Below are 15,779 nucleotides of genomic sequence, written 5' to 3' on the forward strand. Positions count from 1 at the left end.
ATATATATATATATATATATATATATATATATATATATATATATATAATTTATGCAATTTATCAAACATTTAACCAACAAGAAAACAGTTTAAAAGTAGCCCAGTTCTGTGGGAAAACGGGACTTGGCACTTGGCAGCCCTGGTCAGTTGTTCAAAGCAAAATGAGTTAACGTTGTGCACAACAGATCAAGGTATCATATGAGGTTTGTGCAGTTAACAGAACAATGAATAAAATTGAATCTGTCTGAAATTATACCGAATAACTATGGATTTTACATTTTTAAAATGTCAGACATCTACTTTGACAGTGTAAGATATTTAGATAACCAGTCCCAGATTTAGCCAATATTTTTTTATTACAGATATTCATTAAACATTTTAAATACCCTCATACCTCAAAGACACACTGCACAATAATTTGGTCTTTCATTCCCTTGTTTCCCATGATTGTAAGCAAAACACACGTCATTCATGATTATAATGCAGTTACATTCTTTGCAACAACAAAAAAGGTTCCCTTCATACTTTGTGGTTTTATACATCATATCTCAAATACATATACAAGTTTAATCTGAAGATGTCTGCATAATATGCTTGCAGTTCAACCAAGGGCATTCATGCAAACTGGCTGCATAACTGTTATCACAAGTAGAACTGCAAAATGCTTAAATGCATTAAGCATTAACAATGATACAATTAGATTCTGAGATGTTAAAGTAGATTGGTTTACTAACTTACCTAAAACTAAAACAAAGTGCTGATTTTAAGAGAATTATTCAGTTACAGGTACTATTTGGAGATTAAACAATATAAAAATAAGACTAAGATTCAGGTTGAGCATATTAAATGTCATTCCCATACTTCTTTACCTTTACACTGCATCTGAAAAGTCACTTTAGAAGAATATGAGGCACAAGTTACAAAAAGTGCAACGATTGCTGTTTTTATAAGGCTATGCTAAACTCTTTAGCTGAGCAAAAATGTCTCTTCCAACTGTTTGATTTCCTTTCTTTGTTTCCCTCTCGACAAAGTTAAGAACCTTAAAGGTCACTATTTTTTTAACATAATAAAGATATATTCATTGCACTTGTTGTCTACAGATGCTATGAATGTAAACTTCAATCTCTCCGTTTCACAGAGATTTGGGATTTTGGTCCTGGGTAAATTACAATCACCTTTCACATCACAAAGACTGTGATTTAGTTTATCACGTGGTATAACTGAGAGGGAGAATGATTTATTTGAGCAGGTCAGTACAGGTCACTGAGGCCTGCAACTTTCCGAGCCTTCTGCATCAAGGCTCGCAACTGGAACTGTTTTCTGGAGAGAAGGCGCACATGCTGCACACAACAGGATATTCACATTAATACATTTCAAATAGTGTGTTTTAGCTTAGACAACAAGACAATGACCATAAGGGCTGTTGACTAACCTTGAGGAACACATCCAAGTCAATGACATCCCTGCGTAACGCTTCACCCAAGTAGAAGATAGTGTCTTCTATGGCGTTTTCTTCAGCGTAGAGGTTCAGAATCTGCTTATAAAGAGGAGCGGTCGGCACAATCACATCATCGAGGTCATTGTCCTCAGATTGGTTCTGCATTCTCTCCAGGGCAACAGTCAGCTCCTCATCTTTCTGCTTCAGGCTATCAATGTTTTTGTCCACATCAGCCTGTGATTCAATGGAAAGAACATGTTTTATTTGTACATTTTATAAAATATTTAAAAGTACAACGCTTTCATGCAGATGATACCTCGTTAAAAAGTGACTCATTAGATTGTATAAATTAGTAGCGTTATAAGCTTCAGTCACTATTATTTGAGGTATCATCAACAACAAATCAGAATGTTTGGCTCATTTCAACTGTAGCTGTACAATTACGAATGTTTCTCTCGTACCATCTCCAGGTCTAGTTTGGTCACCATCTCCTCCAGTTTCTGGTGGCCTCTCTTCAGATCCTCCTCTGTCCTTTTCAGGGCATCCAGCTCTGCCTGTGCTCGATCCATCTCTTCTTTCATCCGCCAGCGCAATTTGTCACTGACCGCTGACACCAAAGATGCACGGATTGTGTCCTCTCCGATGGTACCATCACGAGTGGGCCCTGAAACACAGCAAAAATATTTGCAGGGGTTTGTAAGTATAGTTTTTTTTGGAACAAGTTTGTTCACTACCGTTGAAAAGTTTTGGTTGGTAAGATTTATTAATGTTCTTAAAAGTAGTGTCTTAAGCTGCTCAATAAGGCTGCATTTATTTGATCAAAAATACAGTAATATTGAGAAATATTTTTATAGTTTAAAATAACTGTTTTCAATATGAATATGTTAAAATGTATTCCTGTATTTGCACAGCTGATTTTTAGCTTCATTACTCCGGTCTTCAGTCTCACATGATCCTTCGGAAATTATTCTAATATGCTGATTTGGTGCTAAAGAAATATTTCATATTATTATCAATGTTGAAAACAGATGTACCACTTGATATTTCCCTGGTAAACTATGATGCATTTTTCCCCCCTTGAAAATGCAAAAAAGGTCTGCACCCTAAAAATCTTTTATTGTAAACAGGAGATAAAGTTAACAAAAGTTTCGGCTCTTTGCCTTCGAAAGTTTGTTAACTTTATCTCCTGTTTCCAATAAAAGATTTTTAGAGTGCAGACCTTTTTTGCATTTTTGGATTGATTCATAGGTCTCAGCACCAAATTAGCTGGGAGAGCGCAGTGAGTGTGTTGACCGGATTCTTTGAAGAAATCTTATATGATAACATTATAAATGACTTTACTGTCGCTTTTAAACAATTTAATTTATCCTTGCTGAAAAAAAAGTATTAATTTATTTTATTTTTTAAATCTTACTAACCCCAGTGGTAGTGTACTTGCTTTTGAGACAGATACAAGATTAGAAATGCATTAGTTTCTTTTGATTCTTGGTTTCTGAGATTTCACTACTATTGCTCACCCACTGTAGTAACAGGCGTCACCGGGGTATAGAGAGAGGACCCGGTAGAGGGGTATCCAGAAGCTGCTGCAGGATAAGGGTAGCCCTGAAAACCCCTGACAGACAGAAAAGAAAATATGCTCACGCTTTATATCAGGTGGCCTTAACTACTTAAACATTTTATACAATATACTTATAATGTTCATACATGATGGTGCATTGTAATTACATTTAAAGCATTGAAGTAACATTTGTAGTTACACTGTTAACTTTTTAATCCAGTGAATCCAAATAATTCTTCATAGAAGGAAAATACTATTCTATTCATGATTCGTTATTGGAACTCTCATGCATTCCTTACACTTGCATGAGCATTGAGCAGCAATTTCAAAGAGATCTAGCATGATTATATTCTGGTTAAGCCTTCATTACAAAAAAAGTTTGAATTCTATAGAGTATATCTGTTCAGAAAATGCATTGTGAATTAAAGCCGTATTCGTCTGAAGTTCGTCTTTTCCTGCTATTCTCTCCTAGAAATACTAGAGAGGTGTTCACTCATACCATGTATTATACTGGAGTTTGCCAATTCTGTTCACTAATTTAATAAAATTATCAATTCCTACTCATGTCCTTTATGTTGTTTCAATTGTGCCAAAAAAAACAGCCTTGAGTTTATCGGAAGATTTTCATGAGTCTCTAGAGAAACTTATGGTGCTTTCACCAAGTGTGTATTTTGATTTACAGCAGGGGTTCTCAACTCTGGCCCTCGAAATCCACATTCCGGCAGCGTTATGCTCTAGTCTTTTAATGCTGGTATAAAAATAAATGTCTTTTTGCTGCAAAATGCATGCTTGACTGTCCCACTTTATATTAGGTGTCTTTAACTACCATGTATTACCAATGCACTTATTGTATACATACATGTTCTTATATTGTATTATTTTTTAAAAATACGTCCATGTAGGTACAGCAGTAATTACACGGTTGACCCTCACTTTACACTGTAAACCTCCCTTACCTACCCGTATCACCAAAACTATTACATTTTTGATAAGTACATAGAAGTTATGGACACCTTATATAAAGTGTGACCAAAATATTCTGTTACAATGGATATCAATGATGGAATATTGTGGAATAAGAGGAGGATCGGATTTAAGAGTTTAGACATAGGTCAGATGACCAGATATCTGATATGTATTGGATTTAGAACCACATATGATCAGATGAGAAAGATTTGATGTGTTTTCGCTGTCTCACGTAACAAGATCACTGATCTGTGGCAGATGTCTGAGAAAAAAACTACCGTTTGGGGTCAGTACGATTTTTAAATGTTTTTTTTTCTCTTATGCTCATCAAGGCTGCATTTATATAAACAAAAAAAATATAGTAAAAACAGTAATATTTTAATGTTATTACAAATCAAAAAACCTGTTTTCTGTACATCTTTTTTTTAAGTTCATTGATGAATAGAACACTCAAAAGATCGGGATTTATTTCAAACTGATTATCTTTTGTTACATTATAAATTGAATGCATCCTTGCTCAAAAGTTGTTTTTTTTCACAAAAAACAAAACAAAACAACAACTTTAAACTTTTGTGTACATAGTCAACTAGTAGACCATATGGTCAAGATTTGTGACTTGCACACTGAAAGCATTTACCCTGGATTGGCAGAGTGTCCTTGACTATAAGGCAAGCCTGGTGTGCTTGGCATGTAGGAAGCTGGAAAGAAAAATGAAATGATATAATTATTGCTGATGGCCAAAGTCAAATGCTAACCTGAATCTTAATCAGATCCAATATATTGCGCTGAACCAAAACAATCAGACGCATGTATATGCTTACTGTTAGGTGGGCCTGCTGCCGGGAAAGCTGGGTAAGTTGCCTGAGTGCTGGGCCGTGAGAAGACCGGTGGTTCATCTCCAAACACCCCAATCATCACCTGGATCAGTCCCAACAAATTAGACTGGGGCTAAAGAAGAAAAGACCAAAGCAAATGAAAGATGCATGAGTTTGCGCCCTCTTGAATTAACCATACAAAGATTTAAAAAAAAAAAAACACTTACAGGTTTCCATTCATGCAGGTATGGGAGGTAAATCTTTCCATTGGCATCAACGTGTTTCCCGGGTTTTATCATCATGGCACTTGTGGGTTTAACAAAACAGATGGGAGGGTTGTAGGGATAAGAGTCAAGAAGCCACAGGCAGATGGGAATGTTGTACACATTTCCTATAGAAGAGGAAAAAATCAAATAGGGAAAAGGGTTCAACATAAGGACTTTATTCATCTGAATACAGCTGAATTGTTTTTTAAGCCAGTCTGAAGAGTGGAGAAGCTTCTTTGAAAGTAGTGTATCTATACCTCGGTAGTTAACTGGCACCGTTCCTGTGAGACTCAGCAGCTCTTTGGTAGAGCCATCATTGAACACTACAATAAAAAAAATGCTAAATGACTGAAGGCCAGTGAACTATATTTATAGTACAAATTGAGCTATCAATTGGTATACATATAACTAAAAATGAAAACAAAAGTGTAAATTACTTAATACAGTAAAATTTAAAACCTTGCAAACTTTTTATGTTCATGTTATCATTATTAAAAATAAATGTTAAGTGTTTTAAAATATAAAAATGACATTTAAGCTCGTGTAAGTGTGTTTGAAGTTTAGAGTCACAGTAACGTTAATTCCTACCGTAGTTGTCCAACACAGGTTTCAGATCTTTATAGTGAGATGTCACGTTTAAGTCGCGTGCGGTCAGATCCCTGTATTTATAAATCTGTGTACACAGAAAACATTACCCAGATCACGTAAAACACTTTGTAAACATAGATCTTCTCTGGTACGCAAGTGTTTAACATACCTTCGCCAGCGTTTTCCGTAGAGAGTTTTCGTTCACTGTCGTCATGTTTACAGTGATTATGAACTAATATATGACTCAAAAAAGATTGTACAGCGTTTACCAGTTAAATCATATAGTTGTGTTATGGACGTAAATTCATAAAGACCAAATCATCGCATCAATAACAAACAAGGAAATCTCGGCTGTACTTGCATTACTTCACTTCCGGTCAAATGACTGATGACGCAGAACTCAGAAGTTGCACTTAATTGGTTGAATTGTAGGTTCTACTTTACTATAGTATTGCTACATTAATCATTTTTAAACTTTAAATATCCATATTCAGGATGTAGTGACTAGGTTAAATTCGACTTTTAAAGATGTTTAAATATTCAAATGTAAAACAGATGTTCAGGAAATCAAAACAAGCTTCTTTATTTGACACGTTCCGTATGCACACATCTATAATGACAGATTGTTAAAATTAAATTCAGTGTTGCCTTCACACCATATAAACAAAATAATAACAACTTCTTTACAAAAAAGTATTAATTCCTTAAAAAAAAAAGCTTAAAAACAAATTATTTAAATACCAGAGCCAACACAGCCTTTCGCTATTTCTTCTATAGGAACGCTACTACGCTGTGTTCTGCTATTGTTGTTGTACACACATACATACACACACACACACACACACAACTCCATGAAAATGATTTAGTAGCAGCATTTTGCTTATGACATTTTTAAACAGATTCACATAGTGATATGTGAATATGTAATTCGAGGTCATGTATTTGTGTATTTTACATAATGTTAATATGAGTGTCATGGAATATGCACGTTAACAATATTCATGTACAACAATATAAGTCGTGGCAGCCATCACACCACGTGATAAACAAATATTAGGCTACTCTGTGGCAGAATAGCTAATCCATCAAAACCATCTGGATGCCCACAGCATTCTGATAGAAACCCTTGAAGGTCATATCCATAGCTACTGACATGTGATTTAAAGGGAGAAACATATCCGCCCATGTATGTCCTTGAGAACAATCAATAGACTTTAAGGGAACAAAACACAGCAATCCTTTTTTCGAACAAAATCATCAAATTTCAGCCATAAAAGAGAAGACACTCACCACTAGTCAAAGACACTGTTAGGTGTTCATCTGATTCACGTAAATTATATCGAAAGACCTTTGTCTAGATTTGAAATCTTACAGAAAAAAGGTCCCATCAAATGATAATTTATAGTAATACTAATGATGAATTTACATGATGATTTACAATTAGTGTATAATACAAGCAATTTGATGTCTGATAGAAGTATATTACTCCTTATTGACACAAACATGTAAAATGTACTTCCTAAAGGCAAAAGGGGACAAATGCATTTGAAGATTGGACAATGATACTAGGCATGTAATGACTTAAAAGGTTCAAGCGTATGCCCTGAACATGGGAACTGCACAGTGCAGGCAATATCAACAAAATATTTTCAGTCCAAGCTTTGAAGTGTATAGTAGGTTTGCATTCATTTTCCAACAAGAACTTTTTTCTTTTTTTTAAGAGACCTTCATTTGTCTTCTTTAGCCAATGCAATTATTTGTGATGCATTTCTCTAATAATCTAAATGAAAAGCATCAGATCTGGATATTTAATCAAGCCACAATTCAAAGACCCTGAGGGCCATTCAAATACAAAAAGGCTAACAAAGAATAAATGCGATTCCATATAATGTCCTATTGGAGATGTACCTTCTAATCGCAATCTATTGCACTATAACTTGTGATACACACACTGCATGACTATTCTCTCTGCAAGAGAATGTAATGAATTATGTACATTTTATTAGGTTAGACTTCTTCTAAGCAAATGACAATACAAATCTTCCTCACATCCAGACATGTGCTAATCTAACTGATGTAGTAATTCTCCTCTCCATCTCGTAAAGTGTTTTTCTAACATACACATCTGACAAAGCAATATGAAAGGTTATTTTCTGAGCTATTACTTCCAGTTAAGAGTAAATAGTTTGTTTAATATTTAAATGTGACAGCGCTCATCCAGTCGTAAAGCAACTCCAGTGTTGAGACCATTAAAATGAGGTACAACTTCTTTCCTCTCCAGTAAAGGAGAGCGATGGGAACATCCCTAAGAAGACTGCAGGGCTGCCAGGATGAAGATTTCCCTTTTACACAGTCTGCTCTAAACGTCCAGCATCTGTGTAGGTGTTGCAGTGTGTGTGGTCTGTAGGGCTGCACTGCTTTCAAAGCCATGCCATGCACTTTCACTGCAAAGAGAAGGAGAGAACTGAGTACACATGAGGAGCACAACACAATTGTTTAATTATTCATAATTACTTGAATATTTATGCTATTGAGAGATTTATGTCATATAGCCATGGTTGGATCATATATTAAAGTGCCCCATTTATTATATTGTAATGGCTCCTAATTTTGTTTTGGAGGTCTGCTACAATTGGTTTACACGCAGGGAAAACAACAACAACAACAACAAAACACTTTAAAGGGTTAGTTCACACAAAAATTAAAATTCTGTCATTAATTACTCACCCTCATGTCGTTCCAAACACATTCGATTTTACGGGACTTTAAGATCTTCGAAACATATGAAGATATTTTTAATTAAATCCGAGAAACAGCTACGAAATAACGACTTTGATGCTTCAAAAAGTTCATAAAGAGATCGTAAAACTAATCCATATGAATTGAGCGGTTTAGTCAACATTTTTTGAAGAGACTTGATCGATTATGATGAACAGATTGAATTTAGGCTTTTATTCACATATAAACATTGATCAGCGAACATAAACAGAAGCTCAACTGAACGTGTAACACACGGGAATGAACCTTCATTGGATCTCGCACGTCAAGCGAACATGCTTGAGCTTTCGTTTACCACAACTGATGTGTGAAGTGATGAATGTTTATGAGTGAATAAAAACCTAAATTCAATCTGTTGATCATATAAAGCGATCGAGAAAATTTGGATTAAACCGCTCAATTCCTATAGATTTTATAAGATCTCTTTATGAACTTTTTGAGGCATCAAATTGGTAGTTGTGTAGCTCTGAATGAAGGGACAAAAATCGCTCAGATTTAATAAAAAATATCTTCAGTTGTGTTCTAAAGACGAACGAAAGGTTCAGTAAGTGAGGGTGAGTAATTATTAATGACAGAATTTTTGGGTGAGCTAACGCTCTAATTTTCTCATATTGTAGCATCACCTCTTAATAATCTGATAAAAGATCCCTAAACCCCTCCTTTCTGAGAGCCTACTCTGCTGTCAGGTCCGATGGCCCAGTCTGTTGTGATTGGTCTACTGCTTACAGCGTGTGTTAGAAACTACATGCCCATTACCATTTCTGAATTTCACCTCCTCCATTCATTGGAAGAGGATTTGCTTTCGCAGAGCAGATAATAGCATCTCGACATGTCGACAACAAATACCAAACTCTTCCAGGCCTCAGAAACAATTACAATGTTTGAGGGCGGGTCAAAGTAGATGTGGTTCGCGGGCAGCCAATGAAGATGCAAATTTGTTACAAACCTACATAGGTTTATGGAGGAAGTAAGACTTCAGAATCGGTTCTTCCTTTTAAGGCGAGACACGGCAGGCAAAAACATCGTTTTTTTTTTTTCACTGGTCAATTTTGAGATTTTGAGATATTTGTCTTCAATAACAAATTATCTACAATATATGTCTTCTTTCAGACTTGTGGTGAAAAAAAAGTCCTAAATACACATTTAGGTCTTTATTTTACTACACTTTGTCTGTTAGCGTCTGTAGATTTCTCATAAATTAATCAAAAGTTGGCGTTTTAAATCATCCCTCTGCTCCGCGAGCGCTCCCGGCACCCTGTCATCACACACACCGTTAGAAAGCTCTCTCTCTCCTGTACAATGCTGTCGGATCCAAATATGGTCATTTTCTTTTTATCAGCAACCAATCGTGAAAGTAAAAGGGGGGATTTAACTCTAAATGCGCAATCTCATTTTACAATATAAATCTTTAAAGCCCGTTTTCTCAAAATGACTTTTCTGTCATACTCCAAGTCCAAAATTTCCACTTCAGTAGCACCTATATACACCAAAATTTCCAGTCTTGTACCTAGTTATATTAAGAAGACATTTAGAGAGGGATTTGTAAATATATTATTCCTAGCCTGATTTATATAACATTTTATTCCAAACAACGTGGCAAAAATCAATTTTTTAAAGCTATTGACAGGTACTGATTTACAGGATAACAAAAGTAGATATCCATAAATCCCTCTGTAATTTTCCCCCCATCTAATATGTGAACACATAGAAAAAATAATATATGCAAATTAGCGCATATTTAATTAGACAACGCCTAATTTGCAGATTTAAACATTAAATTACAGAAAAATTGTAATACATTTCTTTCTCATCTTAATGTAGGTAATCAACTGGGAAAGTTTCGTGGTGATATCGGCTAGTTACAAATTTTACCCTATTCACCTGTAGTGTCTCTCCTAAAGCCTGGTTCACACGGGACGATTTTAAAATTGTCGGCCGATTTTCCAAACCTGAGAGACCCCACACAGGGCGATAAAAAATCACGGGTCTAACAGTTTTGGTCGTACAGTATGTGGTGCGCAGCCACACGGCAAAATCAACACATCACACACAAACCGATTTGACTCCCGAGCATTCCCAGGTCAGACGGAAAATCTCGCAAAATCCCTCGAGATCAAACGTGACTTCAGAGTAAACAATCATGGCGGACGAAGAGGATGCAGTGGCGATAGTTTGTAGTTTGTTTTTAACCGAATCAATCTCCGACGTCCACCGGAGTTTCTGGTGCGCCATGCCGCCGGCTGTTTTGATTTTGTTTCCCTGTGCTTCCTCTGCGCCTCGTCACCTCGCTTTCTGATTGGCTACACGCCACAGTCCACAGGCTGCGTGCTTGTTTGTCTGGGGGACACCACACACAAGGAGAAATCGGGCCAAAAATATCCAACCTGTTGGATATCCCCGATTTGAGATCTGAGCGGTCCCGACGTCCTTCCGAGCAGACGAGAGCAGTCTTAACACACCACACACGGCAGGAATATCTGATCGGATTATTTTACGATAATCGGAGCATCCTTAAGATTGTCGGAAGGGGTAAATCGGGGCTAAAATCGGCCTAATTATCCTGCCGTGTGAACCAGGCTTTAAAGGGTAACTAAACCCCTGATCAGAGCCTCACTCCACCCACTGGCAATATTTGAAAAATTCTGGAAAAGTGGGCAGAGCCCAGCGGAGGGGGGCGTGCACCTGAGACGCATCTCTCTGTATGGAACTTGCCAATGTCACCAACAACCTCTTATGTCACGAACCACCCCAAACATCCAATAGGAAAATTTACCTGCAGTAGCCACCGTTCAACCTGAAGAGGGCAGCACTCAGGCATTTTTACACCATATATTGTAGAATTAAAACACTTTAAACCCAAATGTCAAAAAATGTACTCGAATCAATGAACAGCATTTATGAAGCTACATTCTTACAGATCATTAACTAAAAAAAGTTGTTTTAGTGTTTAGTTACCCTTTAAGAGACATAACTCCATTTACTGTGCACTTTGATCTTTGAAACTTTGCAGACATTTTATATTCACAAGCAGCTATATTATACACAACATGAAAAGTACCATCTAAAAAAGCATAATAGGGCTCAGGCTATTAGAATAAAAAATCTTTACCAGATCATGACACCACACAGCGGCAGTTCATACAGTCTTGGCCGTTGTCATCTGGAGGGTTCAGTTTCCTCAACTTATGCTGCCTGATTTCACGGACGAGTGTGTAAAAGGCATCTTCCACTCCCTAATCAGAAACACACACATTCAGTTATATACATTCAACCATGCAATGAAATTAGGACACCTTGATACTTTATCAAAATGATTGGTTATACAACAGAATACAACTGAAATGTTTCTAACCTGTCTTGTCTTGGCTGAGGTTTCAATGTAGGGTATACCGTAGCTACGGGCGAGTTCCTGGGCTTGTCTTGTGTCCACAGTGCGTGCTGGTAGGTCACATTTATTACCCACAAGCACCATAGGCACATCATCTGAGTCTTTAACCCTCTTAATCTGTTCCCTTTAAAAAGCAGTACAAACAATCCACATGTATAATGATATTTATTATAAGAAAGAAAAAGATGTATTCTTATGTGTTTCCTATCATTTAACCTGTACTGATGAATGTCCTCAAAAGACTTGGTATTGTTGATGGCAAAGACGCAGAGAAAGCCCTCTCCGGTCCTCATGTACTGGTCTCTCATTGCACTGTACTCTTCTTGACCTGCAGTATCCAGGATATCTAACAGACACGTCTCTCCATCAATCACCACCTGTTTCCTGTATGAGTCCTGTGAGGAAGAACAGATCATAAATATCCAATGTAAGAGGCAATAATATTTGATTCCAACGCCTGGTGATTGTTGTTGTTACACTTTAGAGTATGATCAAATCCTCATTTAAAATTGGCCAAACTGCATTTAATTGAAATGTCTACTTAATTTTACATATTTGGCCACTTCTTTACAATAGAAATGCTACAACCACTGTCATTTCCTGAACAAGAATATGTGGACATTAAAACATGCAAACTTCACACGATGAACAGTTTGCATATTTAGAAACATATTGATGTATTCTCCTGTGTTGGCGTAGGTTTATAAATTGTTTACCTTACAAATCTGATGAAATGGCACACATTGCGTTCCCAGATGAACGTTATAAGCAACCCAAACTCACAGCATATTATGCAGAGATGGTGTGTGAGATGCGCTCCATGCAAGTAAATGATAACAGTTCATGTGGAGCAGCATTTACTGTTAATGGATCCGCTCTGTGATGCACATAACCTACATTCTGCACTGAGGTCTGGTTTTTTTTTGCAATCATGAGAACTCTCTGAGAAGTTTTGGCATGTTATTGATTACGGCAATGTTAATGTATTTCGTCTTGGCGGACTAGATCTACTATTGCTGCTGCAGAGCAAGTATGGACTTGCTACTGCCAATAGATACACAGACACGCTGTCATGCGCATATACAATATGCTGCTGCATGAACAGACATACCGTACATAAATCTAATAGCAGTTTAAGACAGGTGGAGCTGGGGGAGGTGGAGGCTTTCAGAGGAACACTGATAGCACGCTGCAGGGCCAGTTTACAGCATACAATGAACCAAACTATTTAAATGTTAAGCAAGCAATCTCATTGGCTGCCGGATCAGCAGAGAACTAACAGCTTGTGCCATGTGGTAATGGTGTAACTGGTTGTAGATTGCATGTAAAGGACCTATCAGCCTGTGCCATCTGAATTTCATGAGTGAATATATAATAAACTATTACACATGAGACAAAGGTAATGACAGAAAGTACCATTTTGACTTTAGGCTTACCTCAATGGTTGGGTCGTATTCATCAACAAAGTGGTTCTGAATGAGCTGGATGGTCAGAGCACTCTTGCCCACACCACCTGCACCTACCACCACCAACTTATATTCTGTCATTCTCACTGCTGCGGAGTCAGAAACTGAAAGAAACCAAGAAGGAACAAGGAATTGTTTTAATGAATCATTATAGGACTTATACACTTGAAACAGTCTGTTGAACAAATTAAAATAAGCTTACAAGGAAACAGAACTGACAGGGAGTTCATTCAATAAAAAAGTAAAGGGGGGATTCCAGTCAACATCTATGAAGAGTATACCAGTGCTTCCTGGAAGCACTTGCCTTGCTAACAATATTTAAGACAGATAAAATTACCCTTGTCTAGTGATGTAACACTGGACAAAAAGAAAATCTATTTTGGGCTTCAGTGGAAACTTGTCAACAGGACTTTCCCTTACAGTGATCTATTTGTGTTATTAGTTAAAATGTTGTATTCAGCGCCAGTAGAATCTATTTCACTCTATTTCATCTATTTCACCTGTGTAATTTCATCCCTTTCAAACTAGATTTGAAATTCTGAGAATCTGCTAAATACTTTTTGGATCCTCAGGAGAAGATACACGTCAAATAACCTATACATATCAGCTGATCATATAAGATGTCCTTGGATTTTTTTTCTGAATATTTATCTTAAAGTATTTCCTTAACCAATGTTGTGATTTTTTCCCCCTCCTTACATATGGAGCAGTTAATAAATTAATCAAATATGAGTCAAATAAATCGTATTATATAACTATTATTATTTGCTAATGAGACCAAAAATAAATTATGGTTAATTTGAAGTTCTGTGCACTGTTAAAAAACACCAGTCAAGCCATCAGGTTCAGCTTTGTCACTGGACACTGCATCAAGTATTCCATTTGAAAATCTATTTTTAGCTCCTCCACTTGTCATGTAGCCTTACCTGTGAAATTCAGTTTCTTTTTCCCTGCTGGGAATGTACAACTTTTATATTGCTTTTAGGCCCTGGACAACTTTTAATTACCGAGTCAAAAGAGTTTTTTGCCCATAAAATTTGTGATCACACTGTACCAGGTAGGATGTCACCCTTTAAAAACACACACAGTCCCACACTTATATATATATACACACACACACACACACACACACACACACAGTGTGTGTGTGTGTGTGTGTGTGTGTGTGTGTGTGTGTGTGTGTGTGTGTGTAGGGAGGCTATGTATATGTGTAATAAATCCCTTTCATTTTTCCCATTACCGCTGAAATGCAATGACATCACCCTTTATTGACTTTTCAGACGATGCGCAATGTAAACAACGTAGTCATTTTATTGAGTGGATCTCTGCTAGCCCTACAATACAATGGCAACCAATCTATGTGATGACATAATAAGTTTCAAAAACGTAAAGATTTGAGTAGGCTATACCAACTATTCTTTATAAAACGTTTCTTGCTCTGTTGGTTTAAATAAACTTATTTCTCCTGCATCGACCAGTATGCCCATAGTAGCTACGCAACACCGCTGTATGTAGCCTATATGAATATAGTTGCACACTGCACAACTCGCTACAATGTAACGAACTAGAGATGAATGGAATTCAGGCGCGCGCACTGATTTGACGCATTTGTTTCGTTTTCCTTGTTCACTGCAATAGTAGTACTTCAGTTTCGAGATGCTGGTGAAATGATTTACGCCTTTATGCCAAAAAAAATAATAACAATAATTCCGTCCAGCGTCTACAAGGAACATTTTGTTGCTGCTGTTATTCCTGCACGACACACAGCATAGAAAGACAGCAGCTGGACTAGTACTTACAAAATCCACGGCGCTGTTCGCTCGTCTCGACGACACTCAGCACAAGTCAATAATATGTCGACATCCTTCCCGCTGCTCCCCTCAATGCTCCGTTGCTCTCAACTATTTTCGTCATTAGACAGCTCGTGTTATTCTTGTTCTTCTCGCGCGCTACAGATTCACTGAAGCAGATGCGAGCAACACAAACATCGAACAACCAGCTGCCGGTGTGGATCGACTAATAGGCGAGCAGTGTGTGTGTGTGTGTGTGTGTGAGAGAGAGAGAGAGTGAGAGAGTGTTGTGCGTGTAGGGGGAAGAAGAAGAAGAAGAGAGAGCTTAGAGCCACAGCACACGCCCAAACCCTGTGTGTTTCAATACACACAACAACACACACTCTCTCAACATTCTTACATTACAGGTGGGCTGTCTATGTTGCAAACACAAAAATAACATCGTTTCTTTCTTTCTTTCTTTCTTTCTTTCTTTCTTTCTTTCTTTCTTTCTTTCTTTCTTGGATTTGTTTTATTTTTCATTGCAGATCAATCCCCATATAGCGTTTAATTTTCATAAAATCACTGACAATTAGAGGGAAATTTCAGATGAAACTCTTGATGACAAAAAGTATTGTAGGCTAATTCTTTTTTCTTTCTTTAATTCTTTCTTTTTTTATTATAATTACAGAACAAAATGTCCATATAGCATTAAAAGTTCAGTTTCTTTCTTAAAAATAGTTTAAA

At 36.9% G+C, this 15,779-nt stretch overlaps 2 protein-coding genes across 2 annotated transcripts; both read right to left on the minus strand.

Moving 5' to 3' along the window:
• Window positions 1–337: 337 nt before the first annotated feature.
• On the minus strand, window positions 338–6,043 carry tsg101b (tumor susceptibility 101b). The gene is made up of 10 exons (XM_077229369.1): window positions 5,801–6,043; window positions 5,632–5,716; window positions 5,301–5,366; window positions 5,005–5,168; window positions 4,784–4,910; window positions 4,600–4,660; window positions 2,956–3,050; window positions 1,900–2,102; window positions 1,433–1,672; window positions 338–1,340 (listed from the first exon to the last, which is right to left on the minus strand). The coding sequence occupies exons 1-10, from the start codon at window positions 5,843–5,845 to the stop codon at window positions 1,251–1,253; spliced, it is 1,176 nt and encodes a 391-aa protein (XP_077085484.1). The 5' UTR covers window positions 5,846–6,043; the 3' UTR covers window positions 338–1,250.
• Window positions 6,044–6,189: 146 nt separating this feature from the next.
• Window positions 6,190–15,415, minus strand: hrasb (HRas proto-oncogene, GTPase b). Its single transcript, XM_077229374.1, has 6 exons — window positions 15,063–15,415; window positions 13,234–13,367; window positions 12,014–12,192; window positions 11,762–11,921; window positions 11,519–11,642; window positions 6,190–8,075 (listed from the first exon to the last, which is right to left on the minus strand). The coding sequence occupies exons 2-5, from the start codon at window positions 13,342–13,344 to the stop codon at window positions 11,523–11,525; spliced, it is 570 nt and encodes a 189-aa protein (XP_077085489.1). The 5' UTR covers window positions 13,345–13,367; window positions 15,063–15,415; the 3' UTR covers window positions 6,190–8,075; window positions 11,519–11,522.
• Window positions 15,416–15,779: the final 364 nt, after the last annotated feature.

Source organism: Siphateles boraxobius, unplaced genomic scaffold (genome assembly GCF_051911475.1).
Source record: "Siphateles boraxobius isolate OS27281-9 unplaced genomic scaffold, OSU_SipBor_1 130, whole genome shotgun sequence".
NCBI lineage: Eukaryota > Metazoa > Chordata > Actinopteri > Cypriniformes > Leuciscidae > Siphateles > Siphateles boraxobius.

Bases quoted from the DNA above. Each gene is read 5' to 3' on its own strand.
- tsg101b (XM_077229369.1), bottom strand. From the start codon at position 5,845: ATGACGACAGTGAACGAAAACTCTCTACGGAAAACGCTGGCGAAG. The intron at 5,367-5,631 runs GTAGGAATTAAC...TTTTTATTGTAG, and splicing joins ACCTGTGTTGGACAACTACG to TGTTCAATGATGGCTCTACC. The intron at 4,911-5,004 runs GTAAGTGTTTTT...TTTCTTCTTTAG, and splicing joins ACCTGCATGAATGGAAACCT to CCCCAGTCTAATTTGTTGGG.
- hrasb (XM_077229374.1), bottom strand. From the start codon at position 13,344: ATGACAGAATATAAGTTGGTGGTGGTAGGTGCAGGTGGTGTGGGCAAG. The intron at 12,193-13,233 runs GTAAGCCTAAAG...TCTTCCTCACAG, and splicing joins AATACGACCCAACCATTGAG to GACTCATACAGGAAACAGGT. The intron at 11,922-12,013 runs GTTAAATGATAG...TGCTTTTTAAAG, and splicing joins GAGGACATTCATCAGTACAG to GGAACAGATTAAGAGGGTTA.